The following is a 23,384-nucleotide window of genomic DNA, read 5'->3' as shown; positions in this document are numbered from 1 at the left end:
TGTTAACAGAATAGAAACCTGGTGACTTGGGAGTTGGCTGTTGTCTTGGGCCTGCTCCCTTCTGTGTCACCAACAATACCAGGTAGAGTCCAGTTGGTGTTACTGCATCAAGTATTACATTAAAAGTTGTTTGTGTACGCACTCAACTGCTTTACCAGTTTCCATGGAGTATGGAGTCATGTTTTTTGCCTTCCTACACAGTCGAATAAAGACTGAAACACAGGAGTTGCAGATTGAGAAAGATGGATGCAAAGGAAAATGAATATTTAGATTATTAGTTTGGAAGATGTGTGGAAGAACATGAGGAAATGTAGAGCACAAGGGTCTTCTTAATGGTGGAGATTAAAAGGTGGCACAGGGTCAGCATGATGATTAGATATAGAAGTGGGAAAGAGACTTGCGTGGATAAAGCAAAGAAAAAGGAGACAGAAATTTAGATGCCCCCATTAGGTATTATGGGACCACAAACATATCCTGTGCTCAGCACCGTGTGTTGGCCTGGTGGCATAAAACACAAGCCCCTAGTAGATAAGGGGACTGCCAGTCCATTCCTTCCCCTATTTGCCCTGACTATGTGTAAACACTCACTGGAGGAGTCTGACTCTGGAAGGCATCCAGCTCACATTTTGGAGGAATCTCTGTCCCTGGTGGAAAGAGCAGGATTCCTCCACTCTGGCAGCACCTGACCACCAGAGAGGGCTGCCACTCATAGAGCATCCCCCTGCCATGGCCTTGGGTTGAGACCCGCTGGCTCTGGGGAACTGAGGCCTCTAGAGAGGTCGACCTTGCTCAATCTCCTCTCTATTTGAATAAGACACCGGAACCCCCAAGTCCTGCTTTTGCTGGCAACCCAGACACCTGTATCGGAGTGGGTCGACATCTCTTTAGGCGTCTCTCTTCCTGACAGTTAGCTAACTACTGAGGAACTTGGCTATCACGATGTTTTAGTTTGTTTTGTTGCCTAAAGCAGATACCATAAAATGTGTTGGCTTTAATTACGGGAATTTATTAGCTTACAGACTTACAGTTTTGAAGCCTTGAGAATGTGCAAATCGAGGCATCATCAAGATGATGCTTTCTTCCTAAAGACAGGTGCTGGCAATCCTGGACTTCTCTGTCATATGGCAAGGTATGTGGCAGTGTCTGCTGGTCTCTCCCTTCTCTTCCAGGTCTCCTTGCTTCCAACTTGCTTTGGTAGCTTTCTCTCTCTTTGTCTGAATTACACTCTTTTATAAAGGGCTGCAGTAAGAGGGGTAAGACCCACCCTAATTGAAGTGGGTCACATCTTTTTTTTTAAAGATTTATTTTATTTATTTCTCTCCCCTTCCTGCCGCCCACCCTCTCCCCCCCCAACGTCTGCTCTCTGTGTCCATGTGCTATGTGTTCTTCCGTGTCCACTTGCCTTCTTGTCAGCAGTGCCAGGAATCTGTGTCTCTTCTTTGTTGCATCATCTTGCTGTGTCAGCTCTTTGTGTGTGGTACCACTCCTGGGTGGGCTGCACTTTTTTTCATGCAGGGCAGCTCTCCTTGTAGAGTGCACTCCTTGCTCGTGGGGTTCCCCTATGCGGGGGACACCCCTGCGTGGCACGACACTCCTAGTGCATGGCAGCACTGTGCATGGGCCAGCTCACCACATGGGTCAGGAGGCCCTGGGTTTGAAGCCTGGATCTCCTCTATGGTAGGCAGACGCTCTGTCAGTTGAGCCACACCACATCCACTTCCCAATGTGTCACATCTTAAGAGACTACTTACTAAAAGATTCTACTTACAATGGGTGCACGCCCACAGGAATGGGTTAACTTTAAGAACATACTTTTCTGGGGTATATACAGCTTTAAACCATCACACGGGATTTGAGAAAAGAAGAGCTTTATTATAAATTTTTACTCTTCTAACAATTATCTACCCTTCAATAAAAGCAGCCTATTATGTCTGATTTTTTATCTTTTTCCATCTTCATCTTCAATATTAGATATTTCTACTGTGAGAAAGGGCTAAGTTTAATTTTTATAAAGGAGAAGCCAGAGCTGGCTCCGCTGTTTGAGAAGGGAGGGAAAGGGGTTCTAGTGGCTTTGGTGCACCGGGAATTTGAAAAGTGGGGCCAAAGTGAGGGGGCCAATGCTGAGTGCTGGGGGTGGGACCAATACTGAAAACGGTGCCAAATTTGAAAAGCCCACCAGGAATGAAAGCCGTGCTGAGCCCGCCCAGCCCACCAGAGTGTAGGGAACCTGGGAGTGGCGACTGAGAACGGAACCCCGGAACTTACTTAGTCATCTCTGATAGGCTGTAACCCCTGAGGTACCCGATCAATGGGGAACAGGGGAGGGACCTGCATGTTAGATTTAGGGTATAAATGTGTTTCTTGTTGTTTGAAGCTCCGCCCATTTTATCTAGGTTGTGCACCTGTTCTTACAAGATTGTTAATAAAATTCTTTTCTCCTCTACAATTGGGTGAGCTTTTGTTTTCTTACAGGTGCAGCTTTCTTTCTAACACTAATTAGAAATCTCTGCTGTCCAGGTGGTGCCTTCCACAGGTACTTGCCAGAAACTATCAATTCCTTCTCTCATTACAAAATTAGCTTTAAAAAGTTCTCCACTCTGCTTGTAAAATAAGCACACAGAAATCAAAACAACATTCATTTATAGTTAAAAGGGGAAAATGCACCATCATAATAAAAAATGAAAAAAACAACAACCCAGAAACAAATATATCATAAAGCATGCAGGATTTATATAAACAATTACCGAAAACTAAGGAGAGACATAAAATAGGACTTAAATAAATGAAGATACAAAGCATCCTGCATAGAATGATCTGAGACTTTCTCAGTTAAGATAGATTCTCTTAATCCAATTACAATCAGATCTCACAAAGAATTCTTTTTCATTTAGCACAGTGATTAAAAATTAATCTCAAATAATGAAGAGGTCAACATTGCCAAGATTATTGAAATGGAGGAATAAGTAGGATTACTTTGGATTTGCAATGAATATGTTACCAGATTTTATTTAGGTTCTTGGCTAAGCTGTGGAAATAAATTTCAAGATCATGCCAGGTAGTTAGGTCAGTAATTTATTCAGGCAGGGAGGGATGAGAAATGGGAGAAAATAACAGATCAGAGATCCCAAGAAGAGAAGAAGGGGGTGAAAAGTGATAAAGTGGGTTGATTTACAGGCTACAATTCCCCGTTATAGATTATATATGCCCAGGTTTACTTGCATGGCCACGTGGCAGAAGAAAAATGGCAAGAGCAGTGCGTAGAGGGCAGAACAGGTCCGGAGCCAAGAAAGTGGAGTGTGAGAGCACGCTCAGGCGCTGTACCTGCCTTTTCAAACTGTTAATTATTCCACCCCTTTGCTAATGGCAGGGGAGGGGTTCCAGCTGTTTGCTGTTTTGATTGATTGCCCCACCCGTCAATCCCCCGTGAGGGCCCAATGATAAAGTCCTTGGGGAACATCTGGGGCTTCTCCTGGATTTCAGAAGAAGTCTTTGTTCTGCATAGCAGAATCTTGGGGGTGGGGGTCTTCCAGCTGACATCTTGGGGTTATTGATATGCACGTGGACTCTGTCAGGCACCCGATCCATCTATTGATTTCCTATCTTACTAGCCTGCTTCAGATATGAAAACATTTTATAAAGAAGTTAAAATAATGGCATATTGATGCTAGAAGCAGACCATTCAGTAATACAGAATGGAAAACTCAGACAAACTGTAGCTAAGAATTTAATGTATGGTCAAATATTTTAAATTAGGTAAGAAAAGATGAATTGTTTGGGACCATTGACTAACCTAAAGAAAAATGTTCTTGACTGTTACACCAAGCATCAATATCTTGGGTAATTAAAGATTTAATTGCGGAAAACAATGAAAAAAAGAAACAATTAAAAAGGGTGAAAGGAGAGTTCGGGCCAAAGGCGTGGGGTGAGGGGCATGCCGTGGAATTGCGTTTTCACTTCATCTGCAGAATGTGCTTTGGCTTCTCGTAAATTGGCACTTGGTGACACATATTGCGACAGTCTCTGAAACCATGGAAACGGCATGCCGTGAATGCACTCGCCAAGTTCCCATGGAGACTGGCCGGGGCGCAGAGGGATGGGGGACGAATTGAGGAATAAGGAGACTCCGGGAGTTTTTGAGGGAAACTTTCTCGAGTACGAATGCTAAAGTTCCAAACCACGCTAGCCTCCGTCCTGTGCAAAGAATGCTTTCCCACAAGTACGAACCTTCATTTTGCAAATCTTCCCGCCCACGCAGCGCATCCCAGGGACCCCCGAAAACAACCCTGCTACCCAGACGCCGACGCGGAGAAGAAAGGCGCATTGGCTTTGCGCACGCGCACTGGAAACCCTCGCGAACCGGACTCCGTGCGCACGCGCAGCGACGCCGGCTCTGAGGCGCGCACGCGTACTTCTGTTTCGAGGCATCGCTTGGCTACGGTTATTGTGGGCGGGGAGGTTCCAGAGCGCGAGCTTCCCTGTGGGCATGTTGTGGCGAGACCGGGTGAGAGCCCCTCTAGCGCTGGTTCTGACCTCCCGGTACAGCGAGGAGCGGAGGGGCAGGTGAGGTGTCCCCGTAACTAGTGCCTCGGCGATGAAGAGGATTTTCGGTTTCGGGAGCAAGAAGGGCGAGCCGCCGCCGGCCTCTGGCAGCCCGCGCAGGGACGGCGGGCCGGGACCGGGCGTGGAGTCCGGGTACCTCCTCCGCGACCGGGACCTCGGCAAGATCCACAGGGCCGCCAGCAGCGGCAACGTGGCCAAAGTGCAGCAGATCCTCTTGCTCGGGAAGAACGGCCTGAATGATAGGGACAAAATGAACAGGTGATGGGGGCCGCGCGTCGGGTGGGGTGGGCCGGCGGGAGGGGATTCGGAGGGAGTCGGGGAACAGACTGGACCCTCTTGTCCCCCAATGGCCGTTCGCCGAGAGGCCGTCTTTCCTGAGCTGTCACCCCAGGAGCGTCCCCCGAGAGGCCGACCTCCAGAGGCTGTCCCCTAAGGGTGAAGGGGCTGTCGCTGGAGAGGGGTCGAGGTGTTGCCCCCCAAGAGTCTGTACTCCAGGGACTGTCCCCCTAGAGCAGAGGTTCTTAACCAGGGGTCCTTCAGGGGGTCCATGAGCTTGAATTGAAAAAAATGAACCTACTACCTGTATTTTCTCTGACCTCTAACTGAAAGCTAGCATTTTCTTTACTTATGAATGTATGCAATAAATAAATTATAAATAAATTACAATAGTACTTTAATTTTCATAAGGACACAATTAAAATTTTATAAGTACAGAGTAATAAAATTATTAACCTGTAAATATAAATAAAATAAATGTGGGAAACAACATGTACACATAATAAAATCTATAAGCACAGAGTAATGCAAAGATTCTCTTTATTTCCAAAGAGGTTTCACCACAACAGTAAAATACAGTTACAATATGTTACTCAAAGATTTTTAGACCTTCATATTTTTATTTGGTTTATGTAAAACTGATAAATATAAAAAGAGCTTACATTTTGATATACATGTGTCATCCTATTCAACACAGAGCTATGTTCCCACTCCCATGTTTCCTTTCAAGGTCCCTTGGCAAAGTACATACATACATAGGTATCCATATTAGTGTATACTATGCATAAAATAGAAATTGGATTGTAGCAGAATGTTTAGTCCAGAAATTGATATATTGTGAGATTTCTCTCATCACGTATTTTTCTGTAATGCATAACATTACTTTTTAATTGTGTACATTAAAAATAAAGCATTGTATAGGCAATTTTATTTTTCAGTTGTTGATATTTGGTTAAATCACTTTAAATTTGGTACTCTGTAAGCAGACTTAGGAGTGCATGGGAAACAACTATTTCGAAACTCTGGAGGCCAGAAATATACTGTAGAGCATCCAGGGAAAAATGGAAGAGGCTGATAAACTATGGTAAAGAACTATAAATTGTTCTCTCTGCATGGCAGCAACTGGTGCCATCCCCCCTGCTCTTGCAGCAGGCTGCTGTGGGGTCCAGTCCCTGGCTAGCTTGCTGGTGACAGAAAGGGCATAAAAATCTCTTCCCCAAGTATAGGGGTGGCAGGGCCATCTCTGATCATGGCTTTTGATTAGTGAATTAGGATTGCTGGGCTTCAGGCTCTGATGGCAACCATTGTTTCCACTCCTGTCCAGACAAAGGTAGTGGCAGCCATTGTTTCAACCCCACCCTGGACAAAGGCAGTAATGGCCATTGTTTCAACCCTGCCCCAGACAAAGGCGAAGAAAGTGGAGATTTATAGACACAGAGCTTTCTCAGGGCTGCTGGGGACAGTTAGCTGAAGGGCTGCATTTGCTGGGTAGGCCAGAAAATAACATCTTTAGGGAGCCATCAGAGAGCTTTTGGCACTCTTTCTAATCCCCACCTTAGGTACTGTGGAGCCAGTTTGTGTCCCCTTTCTGAGTTTCTGGCCCTGTTTTGGATGGGAAAGACTGATTTGGAAAAGTCCTTTCCAGGGTAACTCTTCTCCCAGAACTTGCCCTCCAGGCAAAAACAGCATGAGACAATGAAAGGAATATAAAAAAAAAAAACCAAAAACTATAGAGGCAGACAGTTTGGGACAAAGGTTTACTGGCTTCAAACATCCAGGATTGGTAGGTCTGTCTCCTGGTGAACAGTGGGACAGTCAAACTTCTGTAAAAAAGGAAGCTCCAAAACGAACAAGCAAAAGCCCCAGAACAAGACAAAGGCCCAGAGATAGGGAAAGCCCTGCTCACTGCATTCACCTTGGGCAGACCTTCCTGATAGGAGGGCTGAGGCTTAAGAAAATTTCCGTCTTACCACCAGCTGGTTACAAAACCAAGCAACAGACATCTTGTGAAAAATTGCAGAGTTAACATTTAAAATAATAAAATGTATAGTGTGCAACAAAAGAGGACAAGACAAAGAAAGAAACTGGAAATGATGACCCATCCAAAGGAAGAGGATAAAAATACAGAAATCACTAATGATAAAGACAAGAATGTGGACATGCTGAACAAAGTCTTTCTTTCAGATAATCTTAAAAATGCCCAAGGAGTTGAAGGAAAGTACAGAGAAAGAACAAAGGATACCAGGAAAGCAATGGATGAGCAATATGAGAGTCTAAGTAGAGATAGAAATTTTAAAAAATGAAACAAACAGACCTACTGAGTAGATGAATTGAAATGAAAAATGCCCAGGAGGGTTTCAAAAACAGATTGCAGCTGGCAGAAGAAAGAATCAGTGAACTAAAGCCAAGACACTTGAAATGAAGCAGGCCGAGGAGCAGAAAGAAAAAGGAAATATTAAAAGTGAAAACAGCCTAAGGCACCTTTGGGATACCATGTGGCAAGCATACCAGTATTTGCATTATGGGAGTCCCAGAAGGAGAAGAAAGAGAGAAAAAGGCAGAAGGAATAGTTCAAAAAATATTGATAGAGAACTTCCCAAACCTAGCAAAAAACATGAATATGCATATCTAAGAAACTCAGAGAACACCAAACAGGATAAACAGTGAAGGAAAATACACTTTGTCTTGTACTGATTACCTGATTGATGCAAAGGACAGGGAGAGAGTTCTGAAAGCTGCAAAAGAAAAGCAACAAGTTACGTAGAAGGGAGTCCCAATTAGGAATGAGTGGCAGTTTCTCATCAGAAATCATGGAGGCAAAAAGCAGTGGGTTGAGCTACTTAAAGTGCTGAAGGAAAACAACTGCCAGTCAAGAATTTTATATCCAGTGATACTCTCTTTCAAAAATGAGGGAGAGTGGGAAGCAGATGTGACTCAGGTGACTGAGCTCCCGCCTACCACATGAGAGGTCTGTGGTTCTGTGGTTTGGTTCCCAGTGCCTCTTAAAGACAGTGAACTGGTGTGACAGGCAGACACAGCACACTGACACAACAAGATGACACAACAGGAGACACAAGAAGAAAAACATGATGAGAGACAGAGCTAAGCAGGGAGCAGAGGTTCCTGGTGCCTCCTAAAGAAAACAAGCAAGACAGTGAGCTGACTCAATAAGATGATGCAACAGGAGACACAAGAAGAAAAAAACATGATGAGAGACACAACAAAGCAGGGAACAGAGATGGCTCAAGTGATGAGGTACCTCCCTCCCATGTTGGAGGTCCTGGGTTCTGTTCCCGGTACCTCCTAAAAACAACACACAGCAAGTGTAAATGATGAGGGGGTGGGGACAAATAAATAAATCTTCAAAAAAATGAGACTAAGAAGTTCTTAGATAAACAAAAACTGAGGGAGTTTATGACCAATAGACATGCCCTACAAACAGTGCTAAAGGAAGTTCTTCAGACTGAAAGGAAAGTACTTAGGCACTGGTTCAAAGCAGCATAAAGAAATAAAGAACAATGTGGGTAGTGGATGTAACTCAAGCAGTTGGGCACCTGGTTCCCACATGGGAGGTCCTGGGTTCATTTCCTGGTGTCTCCTAAAAGAAGATGAGCAGACACAAAGAGCACACAATGAACAGACACAGAGAGCAGACAGCACAAATAATGGGGTGAGAGGATTTAATAAATGAATCTTTGAAAAAAAAGACCAGTGGTAAAGGTAACCATTTGGTTAATTAAAACTTCCAGTATTTTTGTGGTATATTATTTGGTATGTAACTCCAGTTCTTATTTCTTACAGGTGCTCAAATGCAAATGCATAAAAATGATAAATCTGTGTTTTTGGACCTACAATATAGAAACAGGTGTTAACAAGTACAGACAAATAGGAAACAGAGAGATATAGGATAAGTATACATGCATGTTATTGAAGTTAAATTTGTATGAATCCAAATATTATTTTAACCCTATGCTAACCACAAGGAAAACAGATGAACAGTATATCCAGTAGCATTCAATATGATACAACACAAAAAATCAAATAAATATAAAAGTAGATGATAATGAAAGTGAGGGATAAAAAAGGTATAAGACTTATAAAGGCTATATGAATAGCAAAATGGTAGAAGAAAGTCCTGTATTATTAGTGATAATTTCAATAACTGTAAATGGATTACACTCCCAGTCAAAAGGCAGAGCTTGGCAGAATGGTTAAAAAAGCATGACCCAATATATACTGTTTTGTTTTTTTTTAAAGATTTATTTTTTTAAATTTCTCTCCCTTCACCCCCCTCCTCCCCCCCCCCCCCCCCCCAGTTGTCTGTTCTCTATGTCCATTCGCTGTGTGTTCTTCAGTGACCCCTTCTATCCTTATCAGCAGTGCTGGGAATGTTTCTTTTCTTTTTTTTAAAAGATTTATTTATTTATCCCCCCCCCCCAGTTGTCTGTTCTCTGCATCTATTTGCAGCTTGGTCTTCTTTGTCCGCTTCTGTTGTTGTCAGCGGCACAGGAATCTGTGTTTCTTTTTTGTTGCATCATCTTAGGTGTCAGCTCTCCATGTGCGGTGCCATTCCTGGGCAGGCTGAACTTTCTTTTGTGCTGGGCGGCTCTCCTTACAGGGCGCACTCCTTGCACGTGGGGCTCCCCTACATGGGGACACCCCTGTGTGGCACAGCACTTCTTGCGCACATCAGCACTGCGCATGGGCCAGCTCACCACACAGGCCAGGAGGCCCTGGGTTTGAACCCTGGACCTCCTGTATGGTAGGCGGACCCTCTATCAGTTGAGCCACATCCACTTCCCAATGTTGAAGTTTTGATGTTGGAGTTTGATGCTGAAGTCTTAAGCTGGAGCCCTGGGGGAAGAGACAGAGCCATTTGCCTGATAGTCTACAGCTGACCTTGTGGGGGAGAGGCAAGCCTAGAGAGCCTCATAGTCTACAGCTGATCTTGAGAAGAAAACAGAGTCACTGAACCCAGAGGAACCCAGGAAGCCTGAACTATTGCAGACATCGGCAGCCATCTTGCTCCAATACATGAAAATAGACTTTGGTGAGGGAAGTAACTTATGCTTATGGCCTGGTATCTATAAGCTCCTACCCCAAATAAATACCCTTTATATAAACCAACTAATTTCTGGTATTTTGCATCGGCACCCCTTTGGCTGACTAATACAGAATTTGATACCAAGGAGTGGGAAAGTGCTTTTGTAATTACCAAAATGCTGGAACAGTTTTATAAATGGGTAAGGGGTGTTTTTTGGAGGAGTTGTGAGATGCCTGGAAGAAAAGACCTATAGTGCTTTGAAGAGATTATTGATAGCAATATGGATGCTAAAGAGACTTTTTATGGTGCCTTAGAAGTAAATGATGAAACTAATATTGGAAACTGGAGAAAAGCAATCCATGTTTTAAAGTTGCAGAGAATTTAGTAAGATTAACTGCTGGTGTTTTATGAAAGGCAGAATTTGAAAATGGCGAACTTGGGTATTTAGCTGAAGAAATTTCCAAAGTAAACCTGGGAATTGCAGCTTGGCTTCTGCTCGCAGCTTATAGCAAAATGCTAGACGAGAGAGAATTACTGAGGACTGAACTGTCAGGAACAAAGAAAACAGAAACTGATTCTGGAAATTCCAAGTTTCTGGAAATCAAGCTCCCAGATGAAAGTGCCCCATTGGAGGACTTAACTAAACTTGGAACTTGTAAATTAGGATTGAAGATGTAGTTATGTTGGAAAGACTTTTGGAAAGTCTTACTGCCTGCTGGCTTGGACTTCTGCTTCCTGCATGCTAAACCAACAAGGATTTTGAGAGAGGTGTATGAACAAAACCACTGTCAGCCTGGAATAAAAAGGACATAGAAAGAAGAGATTGAAGGAGAAACAGCTTTAAGAGGAAAACCATGGAAGCTGAGATCTTGAATTCGAGCATCACCTTGGGCCAAGAGAGGAACTCCACCCATGTGTACTGAGAGGGTGAGTTTGGCCCAGTAGTTGAAGAGGATGGGTGTTCCTGCCCAATGTTCTGGGAGAGTTTTGCTGCCCCAGGGTACAGAGAGGGTGGAGCACATTCCCCAAGGATTAGGGTGGTTGAGGTAGGTCAGCAACCCACAGGTCTGAGAGGGGTTGACCTGTCCCCCAAAGGTTAGGGAAGGCCAAGTGGTCAACTCTTTGCTCTGAGAGGGTTGAACCTGTATGCCAAAGGTTAGGGAGAATGTTGTCTTCACATCACTGTGCTGGGGGGTTAAGACTGTAACCCAAAGATTGGGTAAGGTGTGGCAATTGCCCTAACACCCTGGAGGGAGAGGTCTGGAGCTTGGTCGACATCCAGATGCTTTTGGTGGAACCAAGAAAATGGCCATTGCGCAAGCATGTGGATAAGGTGGGTTCCCATAGGCACTAAGGAGAAGAAACCATCTTTTTTTTTTTTTTTAAAGATTTATTTATTTTGTATTTATTTCTCTCCCTCCCCCGCCCCCAGTTGTCTGCTCTCTGTGTCCATTCGCTGTGTGTTCTTTTGTGTCCGCTTCTATTCTTGTCAGCGTCACGGGAATCTGTGTCTCTTTTTGTTGCATCATCTTGCTGCGTCAGCACAGCTCTCCATGTGTGCAGCGCCACTCCTGGGTGGACTGGACTTTATTTCGCGCTGGGTGGCTCTCCATATGGGGTGCACTCATTGCACGTGGGGCTCCCCTACGTGGGGGACACCCCTGTGTGGCACGGCACTCCTTGTGTACATCAGCAGTGCATGTGGGCCAGCTCACCACATGGGCTAGGAGGCCCTGGGTTTGAACCCGGGACCTCCCATGTGGTAGGCAGATGCTCTATCAGTTGAGCCAAATCTGCTTCCCCAAATGTGTTTTTGATCTCACCTATTGTGTCTGTCATTCCCATGGGCCCTATTATTTTTCTGTTCAGGATTTTAAATTCTTCTTTGCGCTCACTCAGTGTTTTCTTGATGTCATTTATCTCTTTAACCATATTGTCTTTCAACTCATTAATTTGATTTTGGAAATTTGTGCATATCTCACTGACCAGTTCTCTCAAATTCTGCATCTCATCTGGGCTTTGATATATTGCTTTTCTTGGGCCATGTTTTCTATTTTCTTAGTATGGCCCATGAGTTTTTGCTGATATCTAGTTATCTGCTTAGGATGTAGTTTACTTAGATGCTCAGTTTCTTTCTCTTTTGTAGGGGTTTAGTGGCATGAGGCTGTATGTTACCACTGCTCTTTGATTCTTGGCTCGACCTGGATTGTTAGGATTGTCCTGCTTGTTGCTCAAAACTGGGCACTGAACCCAGTAATTGGTTGTAGAGTCACTTCTTAGTGCCTTGTGGAGGGAGGCTATAGAGGCCAGAAAAAGCCTCTTGTACTTATTTTTAGTTTTTTTGAGTGCACTTCCTTGGTCTGCGGCAGATGGCACTCTTTGGCTGTTCTCAGTTCATTTGTCAGAGTGTATTTGTTGCAACACAGAGGGAATCATTGTGATAGAGCTTCCTGTCTGGAGGCTATGAGCCTTGTAATTCAATCTTTCTCTGAGACAGATCTCCAGCCTTTTCTTTTATTTTTTTTAAGATTTCTTTTATTTATTTCTCTTCCCTTCCCCTCCCATGTCTGCTCTTTTTGTGTCCATTCACTGTGTGTTCTTCTGTGTCCGCTTGCATTCTTGTCACACGGCACAAGGAACCTGTGTCTCTTTCTGTTGCGTTATCTTGCTGCATCTGCTCTCAGCTTGTGGGGCGCCGCTCCTGGGCGGGCTGTGTTTTCTTTGCGCCTGTGGCTCTTCTTGCAGGGCATACTCCCTGCGTATGGACATGGCACTCCTTGCACGCGGTAGTACTGCGTGTGGTCCAGCTCACCACACGGGTCAGGAGGCCTGGGTGTTTAACCCTCAACCTTCCATATGGTAGGTGGACTATCAGTTGAGTCACAACTGCTTTCCCCTCTAGCCCTTTCTGGCAGCCCTCTCCCTTTTCCCTGGTTGGAAATATTTCTACTCCCCTTAAGTCCCTGTTAGTAAAGAAGGAGATTGGGAAGGTTTTATATCTTTAGCCCCTTGCCAGTTTTCAAGACAAACAAAGGTGCAGTCCCACCTGTCCTGGAAGGGCTCCTGGAACATAGCAGTCCAAATTTCTAGGTCAGAAGCTGAGCCAGCCCTGGGCTGTGTCCCTCTCTCTCACCTTTCCTGGGGTGGTAGATCCCTGGAGTCCCCTTTGTAGTCACATACCTAAAGGCCTGAAAGTTCTAAAGTGTCCTTTGTGTGGGGGATGATACTGGCAGCAGCAGCCACTGGTTTCAACTCACAGTTCTATAGTCGTGATTTCCATCCTTTGTCCCTTTCTCCTCTGGGTAGTGTTCAGCCTTCTCCTGGTGTCCTAAACCCTAGAACATCTTTTTCTAGGCTGTTTCAGCCTTTCCTCTATTATTTTTCTGAGGGTGAAGAGAGTCCCATGTCTTTCTAGTCCGCCATCTTCCCGCAAGTCTCCTGATGCTGTTCTAAAATTTTTTGGTTATGAATGCACAACATTGTTATTATAGTAAAAGCTATTGATTGTATACTTTGGATAGGTTGTATGGTATATGAATATATCTCAATAAAACTGCTTTAAAAAAATAATGGTTGCTGTTAGAGTTTGGAGTGCTTTTGTGAATCCAAGAAGACCAAATTCTGGGATTAGTTCTTAGAACTAACCCATTTCTATGGGTATGGGACCCTTTGGTTCAACTGCGGCAATGACATGTGACCCAGGTTGGGTCCCCACCCTCTTGCTAGGGTCTTATATAAACTGAGAACTGAAAGCAGAAACACAGAGAAAGACAGTTGCCATATTTATCCTGCTTATGTGATAGAGGACTCCAGGATCAGCTGCAGCTGACAGAGGCTGAAAGCTACCCTGTGAGGCTGAGAGAAGCTGGAATGATGAGAAAATGGAGGCACAGAAAGTCAAGTGTTAATATTAAGTCACAGAGTTAAAAGAGGATTCAAATCCAAGTTGGGCTGAATCTAGAGATCCTGCTCTTTCATTTTATGTAGTGAGTAATAAGGGCTAATAAATATTTAACTTTCTTCACAAGAAAATCAAGGATTTGCTTTGTAGACATAGGAATAACATGCTATTCATGCTATTTAATGTTTACAGTTAAACTAATAATTGTATGTCTTGAGATAATGAGTATAATTTCCTAAAAAGTCCTCTCACTTTATAGGACTGCTCTGCATCTGGCCTGTGCCAATGGCCATACAGAAGTGGTAACTCTCCTGGTAGAGAGAAAATGCCAGATTAACCTGTGTGACAGTGAAAACAGGACAGCTCTGATTAAGGTATGCATGGCCAACTATTTCAACATTAGATGCATTTGACTTAAATTCTTAGGATAAAACCAAATTCATATACGTAACTGGTGAAACATTTGTAATGTTTACTTTTTAAAAAAAATATGACCGTGAATATTTATTTATAAAGAAAAAGCAGTAACAACAAACTCCATATTTTAAAAGTTGTAAAATGCCATTGTCACACAATCTAGAAAAATAACATTATTATTATTTAACTTTCATACAACACTCATTTTTTATTAAAAAATATTTATTGCTCATTTACTCTGCCCAAGGCCTGGTGCTAGGTGCTATGGGATATTCAAGTCTCTGCCTACAGTTTTGTAATCCTTTGTAGTAATTAAGGCATGTATGCATATGCACGTAGCAAGCCACTGCTTATTTACAGTCTTTCTTAAATATGTGTAAACAATAGTTTTATGAATCACTTCGTATCTTTTTTTTAAAGATTTATTTTTTATTTATTTCTCTACCCTCCCTCCCCCAGTTGTCTGCTTTAGTTTGTGATCTTACAAAACAATCATGCACATGTGTGAAATTCCCATGCAACTACCCTGTACCAACACACTTCATTTTTGTGGAACATTTATTATGAATTATAAGAATACCAAATCTTGTGTATCTAAATTTAAAGTAACTTCCCAATGAAATTTTGGAAAGTGAAAAAAAAAAGATCATCAGAGTATTACCACTAACTATAGCATATCTTTGGTATATTTTTCCTGTAATTTTTGGCTGTGTTCCTTATCCTCTATTCATATAATAATTATTTTGTAATATTGATTAAAACAAAATTCAGTCTTTCCTCTAGCACGTTTTTCAAAATTAATTTTTAAATTTTGATAGGTTAGAACATTTTAAAAATAAATTTCACAATAATTTTGTATGAAATGGGCCATGAAATGTTTACTTTTAATTTCTAGAATTTTTGGTCTCTTTCTCCTTCTGATACTGATAGGCTGTACAATGCCAGGATGAGGAATGTGCAACTATTCTGCTAGAACATGGTGCTGACCCAAATCTTGCAGACGTCAGTGGGAACACTGCTCTTCACTATGCTGTCTATGGTCAGAATATACCAATAGCAGCAAAACTGCTTTCTCACAATGCAAATATTGAAGCAAGAAACAAGGTGTGTATTTACCAGTTTCACTTACAAAATATTTGAAATAAAATTGTTTTAATATTGATGTAACTAGTGTTTATTTTATATATTTGGAAGCTGAAGCATTCCCTGAATGAAAATGTTTGGAATAACTTAATTATCTAAAATCCTCATTCATGCTATTTTTCTAATTAGTGCAAAACAACACAAGAAAGCAAATTTGCTTTGTAAACAGACTTTTTTCAAAAATCAAATAAGATAAATGCATTTTATACTAAATAGAATTCCTGCTGTTGTTTACAAGTTCCTGTTTTATGGAAAAATGATTTCCATAAAAGTGGTTTGGAAAGTGGATGTGGCTCAGGCAATTGGGCTCCTGTCTACCATATAGGAGGTCTAGGGTTTGATTCCTGGGGCCTCCTGGTGAAGGCAAACTGACCCATGCAGCAAGCTAGCCCACCTGGAGTGCTGGCCTGTGCAGTGAGCTGGCCTGAGCAGAGAGCTGGCCCACGCGGAGTGTTGTCCTGTGCGGCACGCTGGCCTGAGCAGAGTATTGGCCTGCACAGGAGTGCTGGCCCACATAGCAAGCTGGTCTACGTGGAGAGCTGGTGAAGCAAGATGATGCAGCAAAGAGAGACACTGATACATTAAAAAAATAAATAAAGACAAAAAAATAAAACAAGAATGCAGCAGATGAGGGAGCTGAGGTGGTGTAAGAGATTGAGTGCCTCTCTGCCACTCTGGAAGCTCCCAGGATTGGTTCCTGGTGCCGCCTAAAGAGAAGACAAGCAGACACAGAAGAATGCACAGCAAATGGATACAGAGAGCAGACAATGAAGAGGGTGGGGAGAAATAAATAAATCTTAAAAAAAAAGATGGTCATAAAGATTACTCTAAAAAAAAAAGTGATTTATCTCTCAATGGCCAAAGCTTAAAAGGGGAAAAAAATAGGAAAAGGAAAAAGGAGAGAACAATCAGAAATATTCAGGGCAATTTTGAAATTTAGTAATTTTGGGAAAATATGAAGAAGAGATTTTTTTTTTTTCACTTTATATACTTGGGTGCAATGTGCTTTTCAATTTTGTGGATAATAATTCTTATTTTTGGGAAGCATGAGTTATAAATTTGCCTAGTGATCACTTTTAGGGGGATTATGAGGAAACAAGATTGTCATTGAACAGGCAGTGTTTAAATGGGCAACAAGACAGAAGAACAAATAATTAACTGACATATTATCCTATACTGGGAGAAACAGCCACTTAGATAAGAGTCTAAGCTCTGTGCTTAAGTCTAGAATATCTTGCTGGAAGTTGGGATGAAATGAATTTATTGATTATGAAATTAAGGTGCAGTTTGAATTCACTAGTCTCTGTTTTACCTGTACCCAGGAAAATTAAATGCAGTTTTTAGTATGTGACTTTATTTCTTATTCTTTCCTTTTTGATCAGATATACAAATGATGAAGGGAATTGGCTGTATGGGTGAGAGATGAGACTGAAGGAATCTTCTTTTAAGGTTTTAATTTTAGTTGAGAAAAAGATAATTTTGTAAATCATAAATTATTTTTACTAATTTACAGGATGACTTCACACCACTTTTACTTGCTGTAAGTGAAAACAAACAGCAAATGGTGGAATTTTTAGTAAAGAAAGAAGCAAATATACATGCAGTTGATAAGACAAAAAGGTACAGTACTTTTTTTTTCTTTTTTTATACCTTAGTGGTCTTCTAGAGTGGTAACAATCACTGAAGTCAGAGATTGAATTAATAAGAAGAGGATTAATTTATAATCATTGGTATACCATGAAAAATATCAACATAAATCATTAGTTAGTAAAGAAGCAATCATTGTGATGGAACAACATGAAGACCAGGCTGTAGCAAGATTCATACTCCTTTTTGATATTTTTTGATGGTTGTAATTCATAATTTGATTTTTTTGTCATATGAATCTTGTATTAGTTTTATTCATTTTATAAAGTATTGATTCTAACTTTATTACTTTATAACACAATATTGAATTTCTTAGTCCTTATGTATGTAGTTTTGACCTCTGCTTCTTATATACTTTAACTTAATAGATGCTATATTAAACATTAAAATAGGAGGCGAAAGTCATTTTGTCTTTTTGATGTCTCTGCTTTAATTTGCTTGCTTTGAATAATACTGACATTAGATTATTGCCATGTGACTATGACTCTTTCCAGATACTATGGGCTCATTAGTTTTTATCCTTTTTCATTTCTAGTTTATTTTGAGGTATTCATTTTTAATTGGTATGGGCAGGGGGAAATAAGATAGCTTTAATTAAACAAACTTTTCCTGTAATTAAGACAAGTCATAGATGGGCAATAAAGAGAAGTATAATGGGCTTTATTTTTATTTTTTTTTGTGTGTAATGGGCTTTAGACACACAGAAGATTGAGTTTTAATTCCTAGCTTTCCTACTTATGGGGTGTTACCTTGGAAACATCACTTATCAACACCAAATATGTTTTCCGATATGCAAATGAGGATAGTAATACGTGCTTCAATGGTGGATGTAAGTAAGGAAATATATAAATAGACTTTAATTCAATGCTTAGCACATGCTCATCAGCCTCCTTAACTGCAACTAGTATGACTGTTTTTATTACCATTATTATTACTATTATTATTTTAAAAGTGCAAATAGCTTTTACTTATTAACCCCTAGTTGAATTTGAATTAAAAAATATTAAATACAACAGAGTAGGTAGAAATGAAGAATTCTTCATTTAAATCTTCACTTAACTTCAGATAAGTGACCACAATAGAGTTTCTTGTCCATCAAAGGGCTTTATATTAGCAACTTCTACTATTGATACCCTGGTGGAACCAGAGACGTCCTTTTGCCTTTCCCCTTCCTTTTAGTCTTGGAGGTAAATTACGAAGATGACCACAGGAACAACCAAGATGCTTATGTCTGTTAGTATCGGTAATTAGTCACTTCTCTACAGACAGGCAAAGATATTAACTTAATAAAGTATATATCATATTAGCTGTTTAAATAGCTTAATTAACGTTCCTGAGGGTGAAGTTATCTTTCTGTTATTTTAGAACAGCCCTCATGCTTGCTGTAAATTATGAATCAACAAATATAGTCAGTCTTCTTCTTCAGCAAGGTATTGATGTTTTTTCTCAAGATATCTATGGATGGACTGCAGAAGATTATGCTCTTATTAGTGGTTTTAATATGTAAGTGTTTACATTATATACTAGTTAAGACTAAATGGTGAGTTTTAAAATAATTATAACTGTTACTAATACAACTGGTGAGGGAGATTTTATAGTTTGGTTCAAGTAGTCTTAGAATGGCTGTGAATTAATTCACTTCAGCAGCCAGAAATTAAGCAAGAGGCAAAGTCCACTCTGAGGCTAGACTAGTTAAAAGTAGCAGCAGATGCAGTATTCTTTATGGAAATAGGTATGTCTCAGGATTTTTAAGACTTTTCATTCTTAATGAAATGAGAACTAACATCCGTTTCATTCCAAGTATAACCTTTATCCATGGGATTCAAATAGGGTTACATCTTTGATTTTTCTAATTAATTATTTGAGTTTTGAAATGTCCAATTTAGCAGAAGATCCTGTATTTCCCCTTGGGGTTATCTCCTACATCTACCTCCTTGAATTTTCTAAGAACTCGATGGGGTTTACTAAATCAAAAGAAGACAGTCCTCTTCCACAAGTCAGAGGAGGAAAGAGAGGACATTCCAGTGTTTCCCCTGCATCTGTTGTTGCAGTGTTGCTGTTGAAAACTGGTCCTACAGTCCGGACACAATTGACTTTTGCCACAAGGATGTCCTTGCTGATCTAGATCCTTATAGTCTTCAGTGGTGACCACACTTAGTCTTCAGGGTTACATCTTTTTTTCAGTTCACATATGCTTATAGCTCAGCTCTTGTTTCCAGACACCAGCACCCTACCCTGGCAGTTGGGTCTTCTAGCTTTAGTTGTACACATAGTGAGCAAAAGGTTACTCCCCCATCTCTCCCTTCAAAACTTTGTGTGGAGCCCACCGTTGAGCCCAGATCGTCATGGTGAATTTCCCTTTGAGGGCCTAGTTTGCCTTTTCTGCCAGCAGATATTAGTTGGGATCATTCTAACTGTCATAGAAGTTCAAATAATCTTGCAGGAAGAGATCAGAGTTTTCTTTCATCTTTGCTACTAAATCTGTATCCCCAGGACCCTTTAATTCTGTGATATACTCTTTTTTAGGTCCCTCAAGTGGCCTTTTTCCCATAAAAAAGTGACTTGCTTGGCCACCTCAACTTTTTGAAGCTGGCGTAATTTTCAAATAGTGTTTCACAAGGCAGCCATTCAGCAGAGTTCTCTGAATCAATGATAGGTTGGTTGGACTAAAGAAAGCCAAGTCTCCTTCATGACACATCAGTATCCATGTACTAAAGATGGGTTACATCTTCCAAGTTAATTGGAGATGAATGTGGGATTAAGCATTGTTCTAATAAAGATCTGCTGTTTTAGAGTTTGGGTGGGTAGAGAATGAATAGTAGTGCAAGCCAGATCTTGACCTTTATTGGTTTTCTGCCTTTGGTGTGATTAGCTACAATAACAGGGTAAAATTATGTTATCTAATTTAATGAGGGAATATTTTTATAATATACATTTATTTACAAGTTATATAGTAGCTAAGATGCCCTGAAATTACAAACCACATGAATGTAACAGTAACCAAAATTAGAACTTAATAATATTATCTGAAAACTGCAACATTTGAATAATTAAACCTATGAAAAAATGCATTGGGTTTTTAGATTCCAAAATGGTTTCAGCAATAAAGGTCAAGACACGTTATTGCATTGCTTCACTGTTCGATGAGCAATGTTTTATACATCATCTCATTAAATTCTCATAACAGCCTGGTGAAGTAGGGCAGTAAAATCTTATTTTATAGAAGATGACATTGAGCTCCAGAGCAGGACTTGTCCAAGAATTAACAGCTGTGTGTTACAGAGCTGGGACTGCTGCCAAGTACAGGAAAACTGTCTACTATGTCACACTTACTTCAGTTAATTTACTGAGCAGGACTACCCTCAACTCAGGGCTACTTCACTTTATTTTTATTTTTCTTCTTCTTCAAGTAAATGCTTAATAAGTTTGTAGAGCTTATAAGTTTGAAGGCTATGGGATAATTAAAGTTCTGAGCACTTATCTCTGACATGTTCTGAAATCTTTTGAGAATTATTTAATATATATGGTAAATGTTCTTCATTTCAGCATTAAAATAGTAATACTATCAATTTTTTAAATACACAGCAGTCGCCAACTAATTTCTTCATATAAAGAAGAAAAGCTACCTAAAAATTCCTCTCAAAATAATAATCCAGGTAAGACTTCTGATAATGAAATTACTCTTGGTGGTTCTACTATATGTAAAGAAAATCAAAGCAAGAAGGTTTTGATAATGAAAGACCAGTTAAAAAAAAAATCAACATGTAAATTGCATGTATGTTTTTTCTTCCTTAGTAGTCTAGAATTCAGAATTATTTAAGAAGTTAATTGTAGGCAATTGATATTCTGAAACAGTATTGTCTGAAAGGAAATTCATTTATTTAAGCGTGACCCCTGAGATTTCCATATGTATCTGTATAAATAAAAAATAATTTTATTAGAATGTTGTATGTATCCTCTGTAATCACATCACAACACATTGGCCTTTTTATAAAAACATTTTATTTTATTTTTACAACAAATGGATTACATTTAGTAAATGAATTTTAGTTATTACGTAGTGATTTGTGTCACAAAAAATAACTATCTTTAAAATAGGAACTTAGCACTACCTTTCTGGTACCATAAACAAATGGCATTCTGTAAGAACTGGAAAATTAAATATGTGCTAACATCAGTAGAATTTTTAAAAGATACCTACTGGTAGTACAGAAGTCAAAATGTAACACATAACATTTTGTTATGTCAACAAGACTTCACTAGTATAGGCTTCATTCTTTACATATAAAGTTGAAACATAGTGAGATACTTTGACCTTGTTAGAACAAGACATTTTCTCCTATCTGTTGGATAATTGTCATGATGTAGTAATTTTGTAAATTCATTAGAACAAGTGTACTTTATTGCTATTAACCAAAAGATTAGCAAAATAAATACCAAGTAGTCCAAATGTGGATTTGACAAATTTTAATAAAAAGGCAAAAGTGTTTCACAATAACAGAATGCTACAGTTAAATTTGTGCCCCTGATTGTCACTAACTGTAGTATACAACCTGAACTTCATGAAGACCCCTTTAATTTAGTGGACAGTTGTCAAAGAACTTCTGTAAATCAAGTTTTGCAAGTTGCAGAGATACAAGGTAAAGTAATGCTTTTTTTTTTTTTTTTTAGGAGGTACCAAGGATTGAACCTGGGACCTCGTACATACAAAGCAGCCATTCAACCACTGAGCTACACCCACTCCCGAAATAGATAGTTTTAATTTTTAAGAAACTCAGAATAGAATTGTTCTGTAGTTTTTCCACAGTATTTTCCAAAAATAACCTACTTTTATTCATTGATTCCCTTGTTCACTTATATAATTATACAATGTCTTTCTTTTAGGTTCTAAGCATTATTCTAATGTTGCAGATTACAAACATTTTAAAAACATAAGCACTGCTCTCCAATTGCTTGTTATTACTGTTATTTTTATTATAATACTTCATTCAGGGCTTACTATATGGCAGATGCCCTTCAGGAGCATATAATTATCATATATCAATTATATATTTGGTGTTTGATGTATGGCAGACATTTAAGTCTATGGTGAGGAATTAGAACTTTTAAAAAGAAGGTGTTGGGGAGGGGATGTAGCTCAGTGGCTGAGTGCCTACTTCCCATGTATGAGGTCTGGGTTCGATCCTCTGTATCTCCTCCTAAGAAAAAAAATGTAGGTAGGATTTAAAATAAGTATGGGGATTTAAAATAAGTATGGGGATTTAAAATAAGAGTGGGGAGAAGTGTGCCAGGTGAAGAGGCAGGAGGGCGATGTTTGGCAGAAGAAAAGTAGATAGTCAATATTTTTAGGCTTTGTGTTCTTTACAGTGCTTGTCATATCGACTCAACTCTGCTGTTGTAGGGCAATCAGTCAGGGATGATGCACAAGTGAATAGGTATGACTTTGTCCAATAAAATGTTATTTACAAAATGACATGACAGGCTGGCTATCGCTTGGCACTCTAGTTTGCTGACCCCTATATAAAAGATAGATAGAAGGAAACCAAGTCAAGAGCCTTTTGAGAGACAAGACTGTGCAGTATACAAGGCATGGCTTCCTCTGTACCAGTTCTTAGACCTGTGTCAGTCCATTATGAACTCTTCACCCATTGTGAAATGGGTAAGTTAGGAAAATAATTTTTTTTCACTGTAAAATACTTGTCTTTTTCTTGGCATTATGTCTTTTTCATTGTTTTGTTTTTAAAAAAACCTCATTTAGAAAATAACAATAGTAGTTATAGTAGTTGCTGTATTTTTTTTCCCTGTGAAAGCCATCAGTTAAGGACCCATGTTTAACTATGGCAGTCGCAGTGGAAACATAAAGTGGTGCAATCAATATGATGTGAAAACAAAGCAATAACAGTAAACAATATGCTGTGCTTATGAATGGAAAAAGCTAGGGAGAGAGTGAAATCTAAGATGGTTGATAGGTTTCCAGGTTGTGCATGAGCATTTAAATTGAACCACGTGAAGAACAAATAGAAATTGGTCAGATGAACAGAGAAGAACAGCAGATTGACAGGGAAGGCACGTTTTTGTTTTTTGTTTTTGGATACATGCTGAATTTGATGGAATATTCAGGTAGAAATAATCAGTAGGTAATTGGATAATAGAACTTTACATCTGGAGGCAGAGCTCCGAGGTTGGAAATACAGGTTTGGAGTAATCTGATTATAATTATTAGGCAAAGTCATAGGCCTGAATAAGCTTGTTTGTGATGGAACATGGAGAATGAGAACAAGAACAGTGACAAAATCCTGGGGAACAGGGGTCAATAGAGGAAAATGAGTTGGTAAAGAAGACTGAAGACTGTTCAAAAGAAGTAGGGGAGTAATTAGAGAAAATGATGTTACAAAC

The 23,384-nt window shown here is 40.1% G+C and overlaps 1 protein-coding gene across 5 annotated transcripts in view; it reads left to right on the top strand.

The window, feature by feature from the left end:
- Positions 1-4,039: 4,039 nt before the first annotated feature.
- ANKRD26 (ankyrin repeat domain containing 26) overlaps positions 4,040-23,384 on the top strand; it is a 125,382-nt gene continuing 106,037 nt past the window's right edge. For 3 of the 5 annotated variants that reach the window (XM_071215475.1, XM_071215474.1, XM_071215473.1), the window contains exons 1-6: positions 4,040-4,818; positions 14,041-14,155; positions 15,129-15,302; positions 16,855-16,961; positions 18,354-18,491; positions 20,574-20,644. In XM_071215475.1, coding sequence (XP_071071576.1) covers positions 4,592-4,818; positions 14,041-14,155; positions 15,129-15,302; positions 16,855-16,961; positions 18,354-18,491; positions 20,574-20,644 — 832 coding nt within the window. In that variant the 5' untranslated portion in view covers positions 4,040-4,591. The remainder of the gene's footprint in view (positions 4,819-14,040; positions 14,156-15,128; positions 15,303-16,854; positions 16,962-18,353; positions 18,492-20,573; positions 20,645-23,384) is intronic. The other 2 variants (XM_058297776.2, XM_004470751.4) reach the window with 1 other exon arrangement.

This window comes from Dasypus novemcinctus, chromosome 5 (assembly GCF_030445035.2).
Source record: "Dasypus novemcinctus isolate mDasNov1 chromosome 5, mDasNov1.1.hap2, whole genome shotgun sequence".
Classification (NCBI taxonomy): Eukaryota; Metazoa; Chordata; class Mammalia; order Cingulata; family Dasypodidae; genus Dasypus; species Dasypus novemcinctus.
This window is presented reverse-complemented; position numbering and strand designations above follow the sequence as displayed.